At 42.5% G+C, this 21,491-nt stretch overlaps 1 protein-coding gene across 9 annotated transcripts in view; it reads right to left on the bottom strand.

Moving 5' to 3' along the window:
• Window positions 1-21,491, bottom strand: part of herc1 (HECT and RLD domain containing E3 ubiquitin protein ligase family member 1) — a 270,719-nt gene that overhangs the window by 4,762 nt on the left and 244,466 nt on the right. For all 9 annotated transcript variants that reach the window (XM_063070950.1, XM_063070953.1, XM_063070952.1 and 6 more), the window contains 8 exons: window positions 19,590-19,759; window positions 18,334-18,472; window positions 16,706-16,875; window positions 16,432-16,601; window positions 16,128-16,293; window positions 14,334-14,410; window positions 13,451-13,703; window positions 8,577-8,729 (listed from right to left, as the gene is read on the bottom strand). In XM_063070950.1, coding sequence (XP_062927020.1) covers window positions 8,577-8,729; window positions 13,451-13,703; window positions 14,334-14,410; window positions 16,128-16,293; window positions 16,432-16,601; window positions 16,706-16,875; window positions 18,334-18,472; window positions 19,590-19,759 — 1,298 coding nt within the window. The remainder of the gene's footprint in view (window positions 1-8,576; window positions 8,730-13,450; window positions 13,704-14,333; window positions 14,411-16,127; window positions 16,294-16,431; window positions 16,602-16,705; window positions 16,876-18,333; window positions 18,473-19,589; window positions 19,760-21,491) is intronic.

Below are 21,491 nucleotides of genomic sequence, written 5' to 3'. Positions count from 1 at the left end.
AAGAAAATACCTTTACATCTCAGCAAAGTCTCCTAACTTTTGCAAATGAACTTTCTGCATTAGACTAATCAGGAATACGGAACTGCAATCAAGTAGTTTACAGCAGTTTGCGACAAGACCAGCATCAGAGATGAAGAAGACTTTTGATTGCAGAGGATAGAGATGGCCAGGCAAACAAAGCAGCAAACTATTAAATGGAATTTAATCCGAGGAACTGAGAACTTGTACCACTGGGGAGTGGAATAACATTTAGTGATATGGAGGAACATGGAATCTTAAAAGGTAGGACAGGTCAATACCTTGACAGAAGGGCAAGCGGGATGCTTCCTTTTATTAAGACACAAAATGGGGCATCACAGTAGCATAGTGGTTAGCACAACGCTTTACAGTACCAGCAATCTGGGTTCAAGTCGTACCGCTGCCTGTAAGGAGTTTGTACCTCCTCTCCGTGATCACCTGGGTTTCCTCCGGGTGCTCCAGTTTCCTCCCACAGTCCAAAGACCTACCGGTTAGTGGGTTAATTGCCCCGTGATTAGGCAAGGGTTAAATCGGGGGTTGCTGAACGGTGTGGTTTGGTGAGCCAGAAGGGCCTACTCTGTGATGTATCTCATTCATCAATCAATCAATAAATTGGAGTGGAACTGTGCACAGTAATAGACACGGCACCAGGTGACAGCCACAATACAGGAAAGGTCTGATTGTACCGGACAGATTTACAAAGACGTTGCCAAGAAATGTATTGTTATATGATTGAATAAATTATGGATATTTTCTTTGGAAAATAAAACAGGCAAATCTTTCTTTTGGTACTGGGCAATAACCCACGTGATGTATATTTAAAGGAAGTGGTTGAAAGATTGAGGGTAGTGGAGATCTGCAAGGGTGGCAGAGACAGGAATTCTTATCGCAGATGTAAATTGGATATGTATTTGAAGAACTGTAATCTAGGATTACCTGAATTAGGATGGGCAGCTCTTAGTGGGCTAAATGTACTTTAAATTTTCTAAAATGGACCAGGGTGAAGATACAGTGTGTCAGGATGGGCAAATAATATCGCCAATATTAGAAAAAAGAAACTAGTTGAGATTTGTAGGGGTGTGGGTGGCGGGAGGCAGGTCAGGAATACGAGAAGGAGAGGAATTAGGAAACGGTAAAGGTTGACCAAAAGCAAAGTTCAAGGAAAATCTTTCAAAGATAAATAATAAATATTGGGTGATTAATAAATGCTCCCTAGACTATCCAGGGTTGCACACCAGCAGTGCTGTGATAGAGGATTATACAAACTTGTGGGAAGGTGTGAAGCGAGGCATGTATCAGCTGACTAGACAGAAAAAGCCTGCAAGAATACGGTGAGGGAGCCTGGGTGAAGAAAGTGGAAGTGAAATCCTGTCTAAGTGTTTGAGCAGAGCAGAGCAGAGCAGAATGAGTCTTAGGAGGTAGACAGTGAAAGTACTGGGGGTTCCAAAGAGGTGACATGGTGACAGCAGAGCCATGGATTGTTGTGACAACAATAAGACAGCAAGAATAGTGGCAAATGTAGATGGTTCTTAGTAATGGACCAAATGTGGAAGTTGAGGAAGTGTAACGTTGTTAAGTTTAACACAAACATAGTACGTGACCAGAACAGGGAGAGAGCTGAGCTTTGCAAATATTGAGTTAGGATATCATGCCGAACCACTATTTGACAGGTAGCCTGTTGGAAGAGCAGCAACTGAGAATCAAAGGTGGGAACAGAGAAATAGAGATACCACACTGCTGGAAAAATGGTGAGAACACCACCATGATACTGAGATAGAGGTTTGATGAGAAAATGTCAGCAAGGAAAATCAGGGCTCTATTGCCAATCTTGACTGGGTCTCCTGTGAATCTGACCCATAGTCAGTAGAGCTTGAATATATGGTGTTCAAAGGTGAGCAAAACACACCATGTCACCTTTGTAGGTGATTGGAAGTGCAGCCACAGCCTACCCAAATGCAGAAGGTATCATTTGTGATGCCTGCCAGGCTCCCTTAAACACCACCTAACAGTACATTGTCCCAACGGTTGCAACCAGCACAAATCCTCAGGTGAGCTCCCCACTTTGCCAAGTGACAACTCTCACGGTCTTTCATCACTCCCTCTCCATGAACCTCAGCTGCCCCAATCGTATGTCACTTGCCTGTCTCTACTAACCAGCTGTCCGATTTCTTTCTCCCCTTACCCTGGACTATGCCTTGACCACCCCTCTGACCATTGGTCTGCTGGCTTGATCACCAATCTCTACTGATTGCAAGCAGCTGGTTACAAAATCCTACCAACATTCCCCCTTCCCTTCCCTAACCCTCCCAGTCTCCTCCATCTGGCAATCTGCCTACAATTCCCTGCGTTTCTTTCCTCTACAAACCTGGATCCATCCTGACTCATGTTTCCATACATGCTTTGTGAAGAATTCCCTTTATTATAGAATCTGTTCAGTAGCTCGTGATGCACTGGATTTCCTGTACCCTGAACAGACAGTAACAACGCAACCATTGTGCCTTTACTGCTGCCATTCAATTTCTATGTCAAGACTGATATATTAAAAAAATGACGCATCAGGGTAAAGTTTTGTGATATATGCACACAATGAGGAGCTAGAAATTACTCATCTGTATTTTAAGTATCATAAAGTCAGCACTGTGTATTATTCCATGAATATTTGTGAAAGTCATGTAAAAAGTAAGACCTTTCCTTTCTTTGAAAACATCTTTTTGGCACATTAATTCTATCAAAGGTCTCATCAATCCAATAATCCAATTCCCCCACTTTTCCCTGAAATCTATTCTCTCACATGCCCATTAAGCTCCCCCCCCATCGCCCAACCCTTCTGATTCTTTCCCCTTGCCTGCCTGCAATAAAAGAGTTTACAGGAAGCAACTATCTTATTAACTGGCACATCTTTGGGATCTGGGCAGAACCCAGTGAGACAGTACCCAAGGTTGGGACCAAACACGAGTCATTGGAGTCGAGGCAGCAGCTCTATGCGGAGCCGCTGTGCAGATTGCAAGATTCACAGAATGGTGTCTAGTTTATCTGCAATGTGATGTTGAGATCATGTAGGTGCAGCATTCTTTACTGATGCCATGCAAATCGCTGTAGCTGTCAGCATTTGCGTAGTAGGTGCATCCCTGAAGCTCTTGAAGGGACCCACACATTGCAAGCACTACTACTACTACGTCAACTCAGGCCTGGGGGGCCGGTGCAAACAACACTCTTCCAGTTACAGAGGTGTAATGCTACTGTATGGATGGACGCTGCAGTGATAAGAGGGAGCATAGGACTGAGCCCTCAGGTGGTCAGAGGACCCAGATAGACTGTCAAAGGACAATGCCTTACAGGAGCCAGATACCCCACAGAACCACTGGCAGGAGGCTGCCAGGAAGATATCCATCAGGATACAACTGCAGACCATGAATGCCTGCAAGCAGACAAATCTCAAGGTTGTATGATTTATACATATTTTGATAATAGATGTACTTTGAACAACAGAGACTCGTGTCCATGTCCCCTCTGTCTGGTCTTTTGGATATTTAATCCCCAATCATCTCCATCCTGCAACCTCGTTTCTGAAAGCAACATGGACGATGTATACTTGAAAAAAGGCGTTCAATACGGCATTTAACAAGTGAAACTTGTGGCCACATTTGCAGACAATACTAAGATAGGTGGAGGGCTAGGTAGTCTTGAGGAAGCAAGAACTCTGCAGAAGGACTTAGAAAGATTAGAGGAATGGACAAAGAAGTGGTAGATGGAATACAGTGCAGCAAAGTGTATGGTCATGCACTTTGGTAGAAGGGATAAAAGTATAGTCTACTTTCTAAATGAAGAGCAAACTCAGAAATCAGAGGTGCAAAGGGACTATGGAGTTCTCATGCAGGATTCCAGGTTGAGTCAGTGCTAGGAAGGAAAATGGAACATTAGCATTCATTTTAAGAGGACTACAATACAACAGGATGTAATGCTGAGGGTTTATCGGCATTTGTCAGACTGCACTTGGAGTATTGTGAGCAGTGTGGAGTCCCACTATCTAAGAAACAATGTGTTGTCACAGAAGAGGGTCCAGAAAGAGGTTCACGAGAATGATCTGGGAATAAGAGTTAAATGTATGAAGGCATTTAGAAACACAGAAAACCTACAGCACAATACAGGCCCTTTGGCCCACAAAGCTGTGCCGAACATGTCCCTACCTTAGAACTACCTAGGCTTTACCCGTAGCCCTCTATTCTTCTAAGCTCCATGTATCCTATTGTTTCTGCCTCCACTCACCACTCTCTGCGTAAAAGACTTACCCCCGACATCTCCCCTGAGCATTTGTTGGCTCTGGACCTGCACTTGCTGAGTTTTATGAGAATGAGGGGGGAGCGCATTAAAGCCTACAGATTATTGAATGGCCTAGACAGAGTGGACGTGGAGAGGATGTTTCATATAGCTGGGGAGTCTCAAAGCAGAGGGCACAGCCTCAGAATATCAGTAAGTCCCTTTAGAACAGAGGCGAGGAGGAATTTCTTCAGTCAGAGGGTGGTGAATGTGTATTCATTGCCACAGATGGCAGTGGAGGCCAGGCCATTGGGTCTATGTAAAGTGGAGCTCAATAGGTTCTTGATCAGTAAGGGCATCAAAGGTCATGGAGAGAAGACAGTAGAATAGGGTTGAGAGGAAGAATAGATCAGCCGTGACAGTGTCAAGTGGCTCAATTCTGCTCCTATGTCTTATATTCTTATAAAAGACTTATCCATAAGATAAAGATGCACAGTGTTGCAGGTAATATATTAGTATGAATAGAAGACTGGTTAACCAATAGAAGGCTGAGAGTTGGGATAAATGTGTGTTTCTCCGGTTTGCAATAAGTAGAGTTGAGTGCTCCATGGGTCAGTGATGTGCTTGTAACTATTCAATATATATAAATCATTTGGTAGAAGTAATCAAGAGTAGCATATCCAACTTTGCATATAACAGTAAATTAAATGGAGAAACGAATTACGCAGCTGGGGAGAGTCTGAGAAGAGATATTGATAGATGAAATGAGTGGGCAAGTGTCAGGCAGGTGGAGTACATCCTTGGTAAATGTGAGGTCATCCACTTTGGAAGTGAAAATAGAAAAACAGATTAGAACTTAGAACATTGAAATCTCCAGCACATTACAGGCCCTTCAGCCCACAATGTTGTGCTGACCATGTAACCTCCTCTAGAAACTGCTTAGAATTTCCCACCACATAGCCCTCTATTTTTCTAAGCTCCATGTACCTATCTAAGAGTCTCTTAAAAGACCCTATTGTATCTGCCTCCACCACCATCACTGGCAGTGCATTCCACACACCCACAACTCTCTGAAAAACTTACCTCTGACATCCCCCTCTGTACCTACTTTCAAGCACCTTAAAACCATGCCCTCTCGTGTTAGCTACTTCAGCCCTAGGAAAAATGCCTCTGGTTATCCACATGATCAATGCCTCTCATCATCTTATACATCTCTATCAGGTCACCTCTCATCCTCTGTCGCTCCAAGGAGAAAAGGCCAAGTTCACTCAACCTATTCTCATAAAGCATGCTCCCCAATCCAGGCAACATCCTTGTAAATGTCCTCTGCACTCTCTCTATAATACCTACATCCTTCCTGTAGTGAGGTGACTAGATCTGAACACAGTACTCCAAGTAGGCTGTAACTGAAGTCTTGTACGGCTTTAACATTACCTCATGACCTTGAACTCAATCCCACAGTTGATGAAGGCCATCACACCATACGCCTTCTTAATAACACTGTCAATCTGTACAGCAGCTTTGAGTGTCCTCAAGATCTCGCTGATCCTCCACATTGCCAACAGTCTTATATTCAGTCTTCAAATTTGACCTACTGAAATGAACCACTTCACACTTAACTGGGTTGAACTCCATCTGCCACTTCTCAAGCCAGCTCTGCATCCTATCAAAGGCCTGCTGTAACCTCTAACAATCCTCCAGACCATCCACAACACCCCCAACTTTTATGTCATCAGCAAACTTAGTAACCTACCCTTCTACTTCCTCATCCAGGTCATTTATAAAACTCACAATGAGGAGGGGTCCCAGAACAGATCCCTGCGGAACACCACTGGTCACCGACCTGTGTGCAGAATATGAACCATCTCCAACTACCCCTTGTCTTACGTGGGCAAGCCAATTCTGGATCCACTAGATAGTTGAAAGGTCGCAGCATGCCCTTGTGCAGAGGGACTGGGGATTGCTTCTGCATAAGGTTGGTTTGCAGATGCAACAGGTTATTAAGAAGACAAATGGAATGCTGGCCTTCACGTCAGAGAGATTGAAATTAAGAACAGGGAGGTTTACTCTGCAACCACACAGGATACGGTTGAGGCCACATATGGAATGCAGCATTCAGTTCTGGTTTCCTGACTTAAAGAAACATTAAAGAAAATAAACTGGCTTTAGAAGTGATGCAGAAGAGAGTCACCAGGTTAAACCCTTATATGGGGCGGGGGTGGGCGCGGTGGTTAACCTATGAAGAGAGATTGACTCACCTGGGACTATACTCACTGGAATTCAGAAGAAATAAAAAATTATGAAAGGGATAGACAGAGGTAGGAATGTTGCTTCTATTGGTAAGTGGGACATAGCTACAAGATTCAGGGAAACAGATTTAGGACAGGGATGAGGAGAAACTTTTCACAGAATAGTGCATCTGTGGAATTCTTTGCCAAGGGAAGCAATAGAACCTACTTGATTATGACACAGTTAGTTAGATTTTTGCATCACAGGGGAATTAAGGGCTACAGAGGAGCAGGTAGGTGGAGCTGAGTCCTAAGCCAGATCAGCTCTGATCTCTGTAAGCAAACAAATCTCAAGGTGTATAATTTATACATTCTTTGACAATAAATGCACTTTGGATCTTTGAATGGGACAGCAGGCTCGATGGGCCACATGGCTGACTCTTGCTTCTATTTCTGATGTTCTTGTGCCACAGTTGCTAAGAATGACCCTGAAGCCAAGAAGCTGAGTGTGGCTGCCAGAGTTCTCCATGGATAAGGCAGCTAGTAACTGAGATTGCAGGTGGTCACCGATCTCAACAGCAGCAAAAGGAGCTGTTTGATTTTGGCCTTTTAAACAGCATGGTTTCAGGAGAAACAGGATTAGTGACAGCTGGTCACCATACCTTTCAGACTAGAGGATGTAAATTTCACTGCAGATGAATTTTACACATTGTACAGCTATTGATGCCTCTCAGGGAAGAAAACAAATTGCTATAGAAAAGGAATTTGTCAAGAGGTGTTAAGACATCTTGAAATGTATCCAAAATCTCTCTACGGTGTTTGTCAACCTCTCCAGCAGTGGAATTTAGTTGGCTTAAGGGCACAATTATTGGAACTCTGATAACCTCACTGAATCTGTCATATGATGAAGATCAGTATGCAGTCCCTTTAAATGGATGAGCTGGGAATCGACACAGCATTACTGAAGGCTGTATTAATAAAAATACTGACAGCTACAGTGTCTAAATTTCAGATCCCGGACTTAATAGCTGTCTACCCATTGGTACCTCAAGCTTAAAAAAAACTTACGAAGTTGCAAGTAACCTGTCAAATGATGCTTGCTAAAGACAAGAATACCTCATACTCAATATCTGCATGACCATGGTCCTCTATGCCAGCCTGATCCCACTGCATCACATTGCCCCTTTGACACCCTGTAAAATGCAGAACACTTCTTCTCTCTCAGGAGCCACACCTCAGTGCTGGCAGCCATTCATGATGAAATTAACCACTGGCTTCAAAGCACCAGTGATTTACTAAGGAAGAGTGGCTTAAGATCGAGATCTCTGATGTGGCACAACATTCACGGTCTACCCATGCCCCCTCCTTTATGTTTCTGAGATCTGTACAGCCTACAGCAGACGACTCAAAGCACCACAAAATACGCTCCGGAAAGTCCACCAAATTCACTGGAGATAAGTTTTCTGTCTGGGCAACTGAATGGAGACCATAATTACACTAAATTAGCTCTACTGGGCAGGTTACAGAGCTAAGCACAGTCATTGTGCTTGAAGCTTTGTCGCAGCAGATTACCAGCTGGAAACGGGAAAAGACAATGACTTTATATTCAAGATGTTCAAAATTGTTTTGAAGAGATACAACATCCATGCTGATTCAGAGTGGGAGTGCCCTCAGCTTATCCAGACCGCTAATCCTGTCAGACTCCTGCCCATCCATGGCTCCCACAGTGCCCTCACTGGTCACTTCAGCACCTACAAGCCCATGGCACAAGCAAGGCAGCCAAGGGAATACTTATGAAGACAGAGATGGAACTAAAACAATAAACACACGTACTGCACCAAACTGGCATTCGTGTGCTCTAATAATGAAAAACATAAAAGCTCTTCACAATGAAGTAAAATTACGTATAGGACACAAATTGTCAAAGCAGGAGAAATAGCACTTTGCATGTATTCCCACTATGTTCTAATACTAAGTATTCAATTTAGTTAATTTTAAATAATAGAAAAAATAAAATGTGACCGAATTAGTTTACGAAATGAATTAGGTCTACTTAAAAGTTGGTGTACTTACTTGACGATCGATTTCATGCAACCGATAGTCGACTGCCCTGTCCACATACTCCTTCCTATTGGAAAAGGTGAGTGGGATGCTGTTCCCACCTGGGATTATGGGCACCATTTTGCCATCTGCACTTTGCCCCACAAACGAATCAAGAGGTATCATCTGAAACACACACAAAAAAAAGTATTACTAAATCAGACCAAACATCCTGTCTACCCAAGAGAATAGCCTGAAATTTGAATTCAAGTTTCTCCAGAACGGCTCTTCAATATTTATTTGGCAAAATATAAAGAAACCCAACATCAGTTTGTAATAACTTTACATGAAATGGAATACATAAAATTAAATACTAAGTCCAAGGGGTTAGAAATGTTTCAATGGTGTATTCAATAAATGTTTTACATAACACAGGAAACCCCTCACATTCTTGAGGAAGAACCACTTGGTTTTCCAGGACATGAGTTTTATTAAATGTCAACAGCAAATATATACAACACAGACTTCAATTAATGTGCTCTTTTGCTCCATGCTGTGTTATAACAAGCACGCTTGTGTAAAGACTTGACCAAAATTTGACCCATCAAAGTAAACAACTCACACAAAGGAGGATTCATGTGCCAACTTTGAAACTGATAGGCTACTTGTATACTGTTCTGATGAGATCTTTCCACACAGGTCATCTCTGTACATCTCCTCCTTCCTGTACCATTGAGTTCCTCTCCACTCTAGTTGATACAGTCCTTAAAGACCTCTTATCTACTTTCTGCCGTTTCTAGCAGCTTCAATAAGAGGCTCATATTCCCCTGCTCTTTCTTTTCAGTGCTTTGAAGGGACTTTTCTCTCCTGACTCCCTGGTCTACTCTCTCACACCCTTCCTCGTGCTCCTTTTCTGCTCAACCACAAAAACGCAATATTTGTCCTTTCACTTCTTCCCTGACCAACCATGGAAAGAACCCAAACAGTTCTTCTGAGTGAAGTTGTGATTCACTTGTACCTCTTCTAACCTAATCTGTGACATTTAATGTTCACATTGTGATCTCTTCTGCAGAGGAAAAATCAAATGCAGATTGGGTGACTGTTTACGGAGCAACTCCATTCAGTCTGCAGGGGTGACTCACAGCACACAGTCCGACTCATTCCCCATCCCATTCTGACCTGTCTCTGGCCTTATGACCTGTTGTAATATGCTCAGTGTAAACCTGGGGAATGGCACCTCATCTTCCGTCTGAACATGGGTATAATATTGAAAGCCACAACTTCAGGTAACTTGATTTCTCCAGCTCGTACCATCGCTGGCCATTTCTACTGTATCACCCACCTGTGATATTGGCTCAGTTTTTCTCTCTCCATTGGTGCAGCCTGATCTGCTGGGCATGGGTGACAGTCCTGCATTTTGCAACTAAAAGGAGCAACTGTCATTATTTCATGGCTTTTGTTCCTTTTCTCTTTCCAGTTGCCCTTTAACTCATCAACTGGATGTACTCTACAACTTATCTCAATGATGATGCTGGTCTCACGGAACAGATATTAGAACATTGAATATACATCACAGGAACAGGCCCTTCATCCCACAATGTTGCGCTGAACCAAATAAGTTAGTAATCAAGTGCCAAATAAACTAATCCTTTATCGCTACAATGTCCATATCCCTCCATTTTCCTCACCCTCATGTGGCTACCTAAACGGGCCACAGTTTGAGGATAGAGGGGAAGCCTTTTAGGACCGAGATTAGGAAAAACTTCTTCACACAGAGAGTGGGGAATCTGTGGAATTCTCTGCCACAGGAAACAGTTGAGGCCAGTTCATTGGCTATATTTAAGAGGGAGTTAGATATGGCCCTTGTGGCTACGGGGGTCAGGGGGTATGGAGGGAAGGCTGGGGCGGGGTTCTGAGTTGGATGATCAGCCATGATCATAATAAATGGCGGTGCAGGCTCGAAGGGCCGAATGGCCTACTCCTGCACCTATTTTCTATGTTTTCTATGTTTAAAAGTCACTAATGTGTCTGCCTCTACCACCACCAAGGCAGTGCTTTCTGGGCACCCACTACTCTCTGTGTAAAAAGAAAACAACTTACCCCTCATCCCCTCTAAAATTACCCTTTCTCACCTTAAATGCATGCTCTCTGGTATTATACATTTATTAATATCAGAGATATTACAGTATGTTACATTAGATATTCATCCCATCCCCATTCTCATTGCGTAACTAAGGATATTTAAATATAAATGCTGGGATACTACACTGCCAAATGGAGTCCAGGACAATTATCTGGAGCACCTGCAAGAATGTTTTGTGCTGCAGTTGATAACCTGTGCCCTCCTGACAATCAGATTCAAGATACGATAAGCAATGCTCTCACTGTTCTGTACGTAGAGCAGGAAAATCATCGCTTATCCCTTCTTGAAGCTATTGATGGTTTGAATCAGATGACAGAATCTGAGACACTACTATGTGCCAGACTGATTCTACGAGAAGCAAAAAGCATGCAAAAGTGCATGGTGAGTTTGCACTGAATGGCAGAGGAGTGGCTTTGTTGGCTAAACAATGAGATCAAATCCTTAGAGAGAAGTGACAATGTAACAGAAGATATAGATCCTGTGGGTAGAGTGAAGAAACTGGAAGGGTAAAAAGGCCCCAATGGGAATTATATACAGGCTTCGAACTGTAGCCAAGATGGGGGACAGAAATTACAACCGGAGACAGAGAAGGCATGCACAAAAGTCAATGGTCATGGGGGAATTTCAATATGCAGCTTGATTAGGAAAATCAGATTGGTGCTGGACCCCAGGAGAAGGAATGGTGTTTTGGAGAAGTTTGTGGTTGGGCCCACTAAGGAAAAGCCAATTCTGAACCACATTTGATAAGAGGAGCTTAAAGTAAAGGAACCTTTATGAGACAGTGATCGTAATATGATAGAATTCACCTTGCAGTTTGAGAGGGAGAAGCTAAAATCAGATATATCTGTATTCCAGGTGGAGTAAAGGGAATTACAGAGGCATGAGAGAGGAGCTGTCCGAAGTTGATTGGAACGGAACACTACCAGGGATGATAGCAGAACAGCAAAGGTTGGGGTTTCTGGGAGCAATTCGAAAGGTGCATGATAGATTCATCCTAAATATGAAGTAGTATTCTGAAGGAAGGATGAGGCAACCGTGGCTGACAAGGGAAGTTAAAGGCAATATAAAAGCAGAAGAGAGAGCATACAATCCAGCAACAATTAGTGAGAAGCTAGAGGATTGGAAGCTTTTAAAAACCAACAGAAGAAATCTTTAAAAATTGCAATAAGGAGAGTAAAGGTGAAATATGATGGTAAGCAAGCCAATAATATCAGAGATGACATCAAAGGTTTTCGGATATATAAAGAGTAAAAGAGAGGTGACAGTGGATATCAGACCGCTGAAAGGTAACACAGGAGACGTAGTAACGGGGCAAGAAATGACAGATCAACTTAATAAGTATTTTGCATCAGTCTTCACTATGAAAGACATCAGTTATGCTAGCAATTCAAGTGTCAGGAGGTAGAAGCGAGAGTAGTCGTTATCACTAAGAGAAAGCTAAAGAGATTGTGCAGGCATTAGTAGTGATCTTTCAAGAATTACTAGATTCTGGAGTGGCTCTGGAGGACCGGAAAATCACAACTGTTACACCACTCTTTAAGAAGGGAGGGAGCAAAAGACAAGAAATTATAGGTCAGTTAGCCTGACTTCAGTGGTTGATAAGATGTTGGAGTCTATTATTAAGGATGAGGTTTTGGGGTATTTGGAGCTACATGATAAAAGAGGCCAAAGTTAGAATGGTTTCCTTAAGGGTAAATCTTGCCTGAGAAATCTGTTGGAATTTTATAAGGAGATAACAGGCTGAACAGTCAAAGTGGAAGATGTTCACTTGGATTTTCAGAAGGCCTTTGACAGCGTGCCACACATGGAATTCATTACGACAATGGTATATTGAGTATATTTAAAGTAGATGTTGATAGGTTCTTGGTTGGTAGAGGCATCAAACGTTATGGGAAGAAGGCAGGATAATGGGGTTGAGAGGTAAAATAAATCAGCCATGATTGAATGGTGAAGCTGGCTTGATGGGCCAAATGGCGTAATTCTGCTCCTAAGTCCCATAGTCTTGTGGATCTCTGATATGACAATTACGTGAAAACAGCATAATGAGAAAGGGTTAGAAAACTCAGTAGTGAGCATTTTACACTATATAGGCGTGGAGAAACTGATTATTCTACGACTGCACCAGAGGGATTCAGAGATGATAAAAATGGAAGGAGGCAGATTGAATATGAAACCACTTTGTCTTTTCCATCAGAACAACATATGTAGCTACCGCTTCCGTGCTCGCCACAGACATTTTAGCTGGAAGGAAATAGTTTCAACACAGGGATTAGTCCTGAACCAAATGAGCTCAGTATAATTTAACATTTCTTGGGAGTCATCAGTTGAGGGAAGATAAGGAGATCTGTGGATTGGATGGGAGGAAACAAGAAAGCAATGTTACAAGAGAGGACAAAAAGATGTCACTTAGATTTAGAAGGGCAAGTGGCAATGCAAACCAGCTGCTGCTGACAGACCCACAATACATCTAACAGTTCCCTGTCATTATCATTCCTGGCAGCTGGCACTAAAGTCTAGTAAAACAGCAGAATATCAAGGCCATTTGACAGCACTTTTAGATTTGCTGCTCCCTTCACATCTTCACAATCTCAGCATTTCCCTTTTCCCCAGGGTCCAATGGTGTGCATGCCTGCAGTGAATCATTTTCCCTCGCTAAACTTGGGAAAGGGGAATGGTCATTTGGTATTATGCAAATAATGAAAGATGCTTTTAAGTTTATAATTCAATCATGAACAAATCTGTGACACCTTTACAGCATACTCACCTCATGGAAATTCTCCTCAGTAATTCCACTATCTTCAATGTGAAGAATGCTGTTCAGTGTTTGTACATAAAGCAAGTCCACCTCTTCCAGATCTTCTAAAGAAAGTGGAATACAGCAGAGCTGCTTCCACACCATTGGTGCTAAGTGGAGATCTAATGGTTTCTTTGTGCGAATGGCAACACCCATAAGAATGCCTAGAAACTTGAACTGCAGCAGATGCTCTTCCGAACAAGCAGAAGGGTTAAGAAGGAACCTGTGGGAAGACAAGTGCATGCATAATTTTGAATGAATAATTTTTCACTTGTTTCCAGTAATTAAAAGAACTTGCACAGGAGGCTGTGGAGGTAAAGAGTTATGATCATATAGGGAAAATAATATCTTCCCCTCTTTGTAAAGGAGGTGGCAAAGTGCAGATGCTGGTGTCATTTAAGGAAAATTGCCTCACTAGTTCTCCAGGATCCACTAGACAAAGGAACAGAATTAGGCCATTCAGCCCCTGAAGTCTGCTATGCTCCAAGACCCCATCCATCCCCAGAGCACAGGGTTAACACTCCGTGTATTGTGCAGCAAAATCAGCGACCTACACTTTATTCTAGAAAGCTTTAGGTTATTCGGAAGTTTAGGTTCTGATTCCAGAATTATATTTATAATCTAGAACTCTTAAGATGATTGTTCAGACTTTGATTATCTGTCAAATATTTTAGTGCTGAACAACGAAGAGAGATTGAAGGCTCTTCTGCTAAAAGTAATCTCAGGTTTACACTGATTAATGGACAACATTCCATTTGCTCATTCATTAAAAAAGTACAAAAAATAAAACATTTTCTTGCGTATCAGGAATCAGCCAACAAAATTTTCACAGGAATTAAGTACTAATTCTTACCTGTCTCTATTATAGCCTACTTCAGCCGTGACATTCGGAGTAGGAATGAGCAGGTCTACGATCCCCATTTCAAGCTCCTGTTTAACAAGTAAAGTGTATCTTGTTACTAAACACAGAACAGTAGAGCATCGTACTGTGTACAGGCCCTTTGGCCAACGATGTTGTGCTGACCTTTTAACCTATTTTAAGATCAATACAACCCTTCCCTTCCACATACTGTTTTTACTTTCATCCATAAGACACAGGAGCAGAATTGGGCCATTTGGCCCATTGAGTCTGTTCTGCCATTTCATCATGGCTGATCTATTTCCCTCTCAGCCCCAATCTCTGCCTTTTCCCCGTACCCCTTCAAGCCCTGACTAATCAAGAACCCATCAATATCTGCCTTAAATATACCCATTGACTTGGCCTCCACAACCACCTGTGGCAACAAATTTCAAATTTAAAATTTGCTGTTTTCTGCTGATACACTAATTCAGAAGACAAAAAAATAAACATCTAAAATAAATGTATATTAAAACAACCTAGGGTCTCCAAGACTTTTGCATGCTACTGTATGTGTTAAGGAGCATTCTGACTGGTTGCATCACCTCCTGGCATGGAGGTCTAAATGCACAGGATAACAAGAGCCTCAGAGGATTGTGGACTCAGCCAGTTCCATCATGGGCACCATGCTCCCCCACCATCCTCAAGAGGCAGTGGCTCAAGAAGGCGGCATCATCACCGAGGACTCTCACCACCCAGGAAGAGCCTCCTAAATGTCCCTAATGTATCTGCCTCTGACACCACCCCTGGCAGTACGTTCCACGTACCTACCAGTCTCTGTGTAAAAAATCTACCTGACATCCCCCTACACTTTCCACGTACAAAATCTACCTGACATCCCCCTACACTTTCCACGTACCTACCAGTCTCTGTGTAAAAAATCTACCTGACATCCCCCTACACTTTCCACGTACAAAATCTACCTGACATCCCCCTACACTTTCCACGTACCTACCAGTCTGTGTAAAAAATCTACCTGACATCCCCCTACACTTTCCACGTACAAAATCTACCTGACACCCCCTACACTTTCCACGTACCTACCAGTCTGTGTAAAAAATCTACCTGACATCCCCCTACACTTTCCACGTACAAAATCTACCTGACATCCCCCTACACTTTCCACGTACCTACCAGTCTGTGTAAAAAATCTACCTGACATCCCCCTACACTTTCCACGTACCTACCAGTCTGTGTAAAAAATCTACCTGACATCCCCCTACACTTTCCACGTACAAAATCTACCTGACATCCCCCTACACTTTCCACGCACCTACCACGCTCTGTGTAAAAAATCTACCTGACATCCCCCTACACTTTCCACGTACCTACCAGTCTCTGTGTAAAAAATCTACCTGACATCCTCCTACACTTTCCACGTACCTACCAGCCTCTGTGTAAAAAATCTACGTGACATCCCACCCACACCTTGTATTAGCCATTTCCACCCTGGGAACAGTCGGACTATCGGCTCTATTTATGCCTCTCAAGTCAACATTTTATACATATTAATCAGAATAACATACAAGAAAATCAAATTATGCAACTAACAATAATCTAAAACTCAATTACAATTGTTATTAATTAAAAATATTGTTAACCTTGAGGCAACATTAAAATTTTATAGTCCAAAAATTTGCTCAGAACCTGCTACTTTTTAAAACTTTGACTCGAATAGAAATGGGCATCCTTGCTCCATTTTAGGACACTCTGAAGAGTTATCATGCAAGTAGATGAAGTAAATATTACCTGACATATTTCTGTGATGGTATCGTCAAATACTCCACCAGCATCATCAGCACCCTCTCCCACCAGTTTCACCTTCCAAGCACGAGAAGGTAATCGCAGATCTGAAGCATTGAGCTTAACCACTTGTCTCGCAATCTGTACAAAGATAGGCTTACACTTCCGGCCTCTAGGAATAGAAGTAGAGATGCAACAAAACATTAAGGACATCTTTCGTCATTGTGAAGGGGGAAAAAAAACTGGAGCTATTCAAATTGATCTGTAGAAATAAGGCAATGCACAGCGGAAAATGTTTAATAAAACAAACCTGGTAGATATCCTTTTCACAGTGATCTGGGGGCCATAATTTTTGCCTTGGACCATTGTCTTTCCTATAGAACGCACCATTGGAAGAGTATAAACTCTTGGTGCAAGTAAAGGCCTCAGATGGCCTTGGACTATTCCCCATGTTCCAGCATTATAGTGCGATGTACTATTCTGTAATCACAATTATAAATATTAGTTCGAAAACTTTAATGTTTTTTTTAAAATGGACGATTCATTATTAAAGAGCTAGCTGTCCCGTTTCCAACGCTGCTTACCTGATTGTTGGGACTAAGATTAAGCAACCTCCACGACGAGTACATAAGGTCAGAGAAGTGGTAGAGCAACCGGAGCCTGGCCCTGATTGTTTCGATATTTATTTCCTTCAGTGAACTGAACTGCGGTGGAACCGAGTCTGGCAGACCCAACTGCAGAGGCACGGATACACCTACCAAAAGGAACAGCAGATTCTCACATCAAGTGCACAATCAAAAAACATTTCAGCATCATACTAATCCAATTTTTCATTCAAGTTTAGGTGAAGCTTCACCTTTTACTACAAAATTCAGGCAAATATAGAAATAAAACAAAAAAAAAAAATCACCATCCCGTTGTGGGGCAACATGATCAGAAGCCAGCAAGAGTGATTTTTCTAAATAAATTGTTCACAGGGTGTGGCTGATACTGGCAACCCTCCAATAATTACCCCCATCAAGGTGGTGGTGGTGCTGTGGTTTCTCCAGTTAACAGACTTGTAGTAAACAGACTCTTCTGATACCAAGCAGCACTGGACTTTCTCTATGGTATCTGTGGCCGTGAACAGCAGCTATCACCCTTTTCAGAATACCTTAAGGTGCCACAAGTTATCAGACTTGCTGGACACAATTCCAAAAGACTTAGAAATGAACAACTTTTGGGCAGCTGGTCCATCATGACCACTGATAAAGAGGAAAAAAAATTACTCTCCACAGGTCAACCAGGGAAAACGCAGAAAAGGCCAATCATGGATTTTCCCCCCACGGATTAATCAAACAATGGGTAATAGAACATGCAATAATTTTTCCTGACCTCCAATAAACCAAATTGTCTCACTTTCCACAGGCACCATAACCTCTTCACATTACGGCCCGGTATGGGAACATCAATGCCTTTGAGCTGAAAATCCTACAAAAGGTAGTGGATTTGGCCGAGCACATCACGGTAAAATCCTCCCAACCATTGAGCACATCTACATGAAACATAGCCGTAGAAAAGCAGCTTCCATCATGAAAAGACCTTGCCACACAGGCCATGCTCTTTTCTTGGTGCTGCCATCAGGTAGAGGGTACAGGTGCCTCAGGACTCACATCACCAGGCTCAAGAACAGTTACTACCCCTTAGTCATCAGGCTCTTGAACAAAACAGGATAGCTACACTCATTCAAGGACCTACTTAAAGACTGTTATATTGATGGATGTTGTATTTGTACTTATTGCTATTTATTTATATCTGCATTTGCACAGTTTCTGATGTTTACAGGTACAGTTCCATAGATTTGCTAAGTATACCCGCAGAAAAACAATCTCAGGGTTGTACGTGGTGACATGCATGTACTCTGATAATAAATTTTACTTTGAACTCTGATCAAGTTGTTAATTTACAAGAAACACAATTCAATACAAACCTGTACAATAAATACTTCAACTATTCCATTCGACCTTATAATAGTGGTTTATTTAGAAGAACCTTGATTTAAGGAGGGGAAATTCTTGCTCTACGTACATAGAATAGTAGATATTCACATTTATTAAAATGGTGAATATCTACTCAAATATTCGACAAAAATCCATTCAAAGTAATTATTAATGATTGAATGGAGTCATGCAACTTTTACAGTAAACCTGAAGATAAGCTGTTGCCAGCTCACCTGGTGCTCTTGGTGGTACTGGAGGGGCCGTCCATGCCACACTGTGGCAACGTCCTGCTGAAATCTGCCGAATACTCTTCCCCTGGAGTGCTGTGACTAGAATCGGCTCTCTTACATGATTGGTGTGTCCCAGACCCAGCTACACAGAGGGAAAAGGAGTGGAGATTGTAAACTGGAGACGAGGCACAACCGTGAACACTTCTGTTGTTCGACCAAAACCAGGAGCATCTGTTTTTACACCCACCCTCGAGATAAAAAGGCATTTACAGAAAGCATTTAAAATGAAAAATAATTATACTGTGAAGAAGAAAAGGGTTTCTGATTGTAAGTGATCCAGTAGCTGCACAGGTCAAAGTCATTTGGGTTTTAAAGTCAGCATTACTTTTCTCAACATTTAGTTACCGTACATCAAAATTAATAATGTGAAGTAGTCAATTATCTAAATTAATTGTGAGCATGTCAGACTTGCCTCCTGGTATGGAAGGTGCTACAGAATGAGAGGACAGGGATGACAGAGAGGGCATAGTCTGGGATAACTATACTTCCAGGAAGCATTGCAGTCAATTGTTCAGTTAGAAGAGAACTAGGAATCCCACAGTCTAATGCCCAGTAAGAATAAGGAAGAGGGAAAAGCTGGAGTTTTTAAAGAGGATAGTTATTAAAAAAATATATTCCCATTAACTATCTCAAAACCCTCTTCCAGTTTGGAGTGGGAGCAGTCTTCAGTGCAGGGAGTCCTGGCTGCATCTGATATCGTTGCTTGTCATTATGTAGTATACCAAGCTGGAAGCAAATACCCAGGCTGGAGACAACAGAAACTTCATAGGAAAGTCCTAAACACCCAGCCACTTACCCTGACATCAGTGTCCTTGTTAGGGGTGGAAAAAGCTTAGTTCTTACAGATTAATGTTGAAGTAGTGTCATCTTGCTTTCTTCTCAGATTACACAGCAGAACCTTCTGATACCTGACATCTCAGTAGTAATAGAAATCGCAACACCACCAACTCAAACCATTGCCTGCTTTCTGTGTGCCCACCTGCTTTAGTTACAATCTCATTTACAATTCGTTTTATTCCAATATTTTTACATTCACTGAGCGTCAAAAATATTCAACAGAAATAGTCTGCACACAAATCTCCAGTTGCTCTCGAGTAAGAGTTACAACCCGTGCCCTCTAATTCTGAATTCACATCTAATCGAGCACCTTACATTTTCATCATAGACGGGTAAAAGTTCAAGTTGTTCAAATTTCTTACCTGCCCTTCTGAATTGCTGCCCCATCCATAAACATCTCCAGACGATGAAAGACACAGCGTGTGCTCAGCACCCACCACTATGTCCTCAATAAAAACTCCATTCAGAGCAGGTACAAGCTGAGGTCTATTATGGTTGCGAGCACGACCCTCAGGCAAGCCTATCAGGCGGTCTGGGTGGACAGAAAAATGTATTAGATTGTCAGTATTTAATTTTCAATCCATAAATGAACAAATTTATCAAGACAGACCATTTATTCTTGCACCACCATGAGCACTAATTTACCAAGCTTTATAGTGCAAGGTCTGCTCTCATCATAAAATATACTTAGGTCACGTTTACAGCTGAGGCCTCTCCAGATTCCACAGACAATACAAAAGTTCACCCGCCAGATGCAAACCAGCACTCCCTGTGACCTATCCTTTTATGCAGATATGATCAAAAGTGAACAATGGATGGATATCACAAACAACAGAAAGTCTGCAGACGCTGGAAATCCAAGCAGCACACACAGAACGCTGGCGGAACTCAGTGGGCCAGGCAACATCTGTGGAAAAGTGTACATAGTTGATGTTTCGGGCCGAGACCCTTCTCTCCGGACCACAGGACAGATTTCTACTGTGTAATTTTGTCACTTCTGACAATGATTATCCGTCTTGTCGGATTTATGTTACAGATTAAATTAACACAGGAAAGGTGGTGGTCAAGTTAATCCGAACCTTTTCCCAGGATCTTACTGATTAGTGGAAATCTCTAACTAACCTTCATTTACCACATTTACAACAACCAGAACGTAAATAGAAATTATTGGAAATATTTGGGGGCGGTGGGGGGGAAAGAAGGGGGAGTCTCACGTGGACTCAACTGAGTAAGCTCAACAGGTTTCCTTCTCAAGCGAAATTGGTCAACCAGGTGGATTTTTAAATCAATAAACTGGTAGCTTCATGATCAATACTAATACAACATGCTATTTCTATAATCTCCTGATTACTTAATAGGCATCTGTTAGTCTCATGAGACCATGGATTTGCGCCTTGGAAGGGCACAGGCCTGGGCAAGGTTGTATGAAAGACTGGCAGTTGCCCATGCTGCAAGTCTCCCCTCTCCACACCACCAATGTTGTCCAAGGGAAGGGCACTACTAGGGCCGATACAGCTTGGCACCGGGGTCGTTGCAGAGCAATGTGTGGCTAAGTGCCTTGCTCGAGGTCACAACACGCTGTCTCAGCTGAGGTTTGAACTAGCCACCTTCAGATCACTGGACCAATGCTTAACCACTGATTACTTAGTGGGCACGTGGCCAACTGGTTAAGGCATTGGACTAGCAACCTGAAGGTCATGAGTTCGAGCCCCAGCCGAGGCAACGTGTTGTGTCCCTGAGCAAGGCACTTAATCACACAGTGCTCTGCAACGACACTGGTGCCAAGCTGTATGGGTCCTAATGCCCTTCCCTTGATGTCGTGGAGAGAGGAGACTTGCAGCATGGGCAACTGCTGGTCTTCCATACAACCTTGCCCAGGCCTGCGCCCTGGAGAGTGAAGACTTTCCAGGCACAGATCCATGGTCTCGCAAGACTAACGGATGTCTTTATTTTGATTACTTGGTTAACTAGATTTAGCTAATTTGGTGCGGTGGAGTTTGAATTTCATGTTCTTGGAAAAAATGGGTCTCTGGATTAATAACAGATCTCTCATGAAAGTCAATGACATGAAACGATAATTAACTCTGTTTCCCTCCCCACAGATGTTGCCTAACCTACTGAGCAGTTCCAGCATTTTCTGTTTTTATTTCAGGTTGCTAGTAACTGCAGTGTCTCATCTTTCCTTCATCACTGGTTTGTTAAACCAAGCTTTGGTTCATGGAATTCAATAATACATCAAAGTGCAAAGGAACCTGGGAGTCCTT

This window comes from Mobula hypostoma, chromosome 18, assembly GCF_963921235.1.
Source record: "Mobula hypostoma chromosome 18, sMobHyp1.1, whole genome shotgun sequence".
NCBI classification, from domain to species: domain Eukaryota; kingdom Metazoa; phylum Chordata; class Chondrichthyes; order Myliobatiformes; family Myliobatidae; genus Mobula; species Mobula hypostoma.
This window is presented reverse-complemented; position numbering and strand designations above follow the sequence as displayed.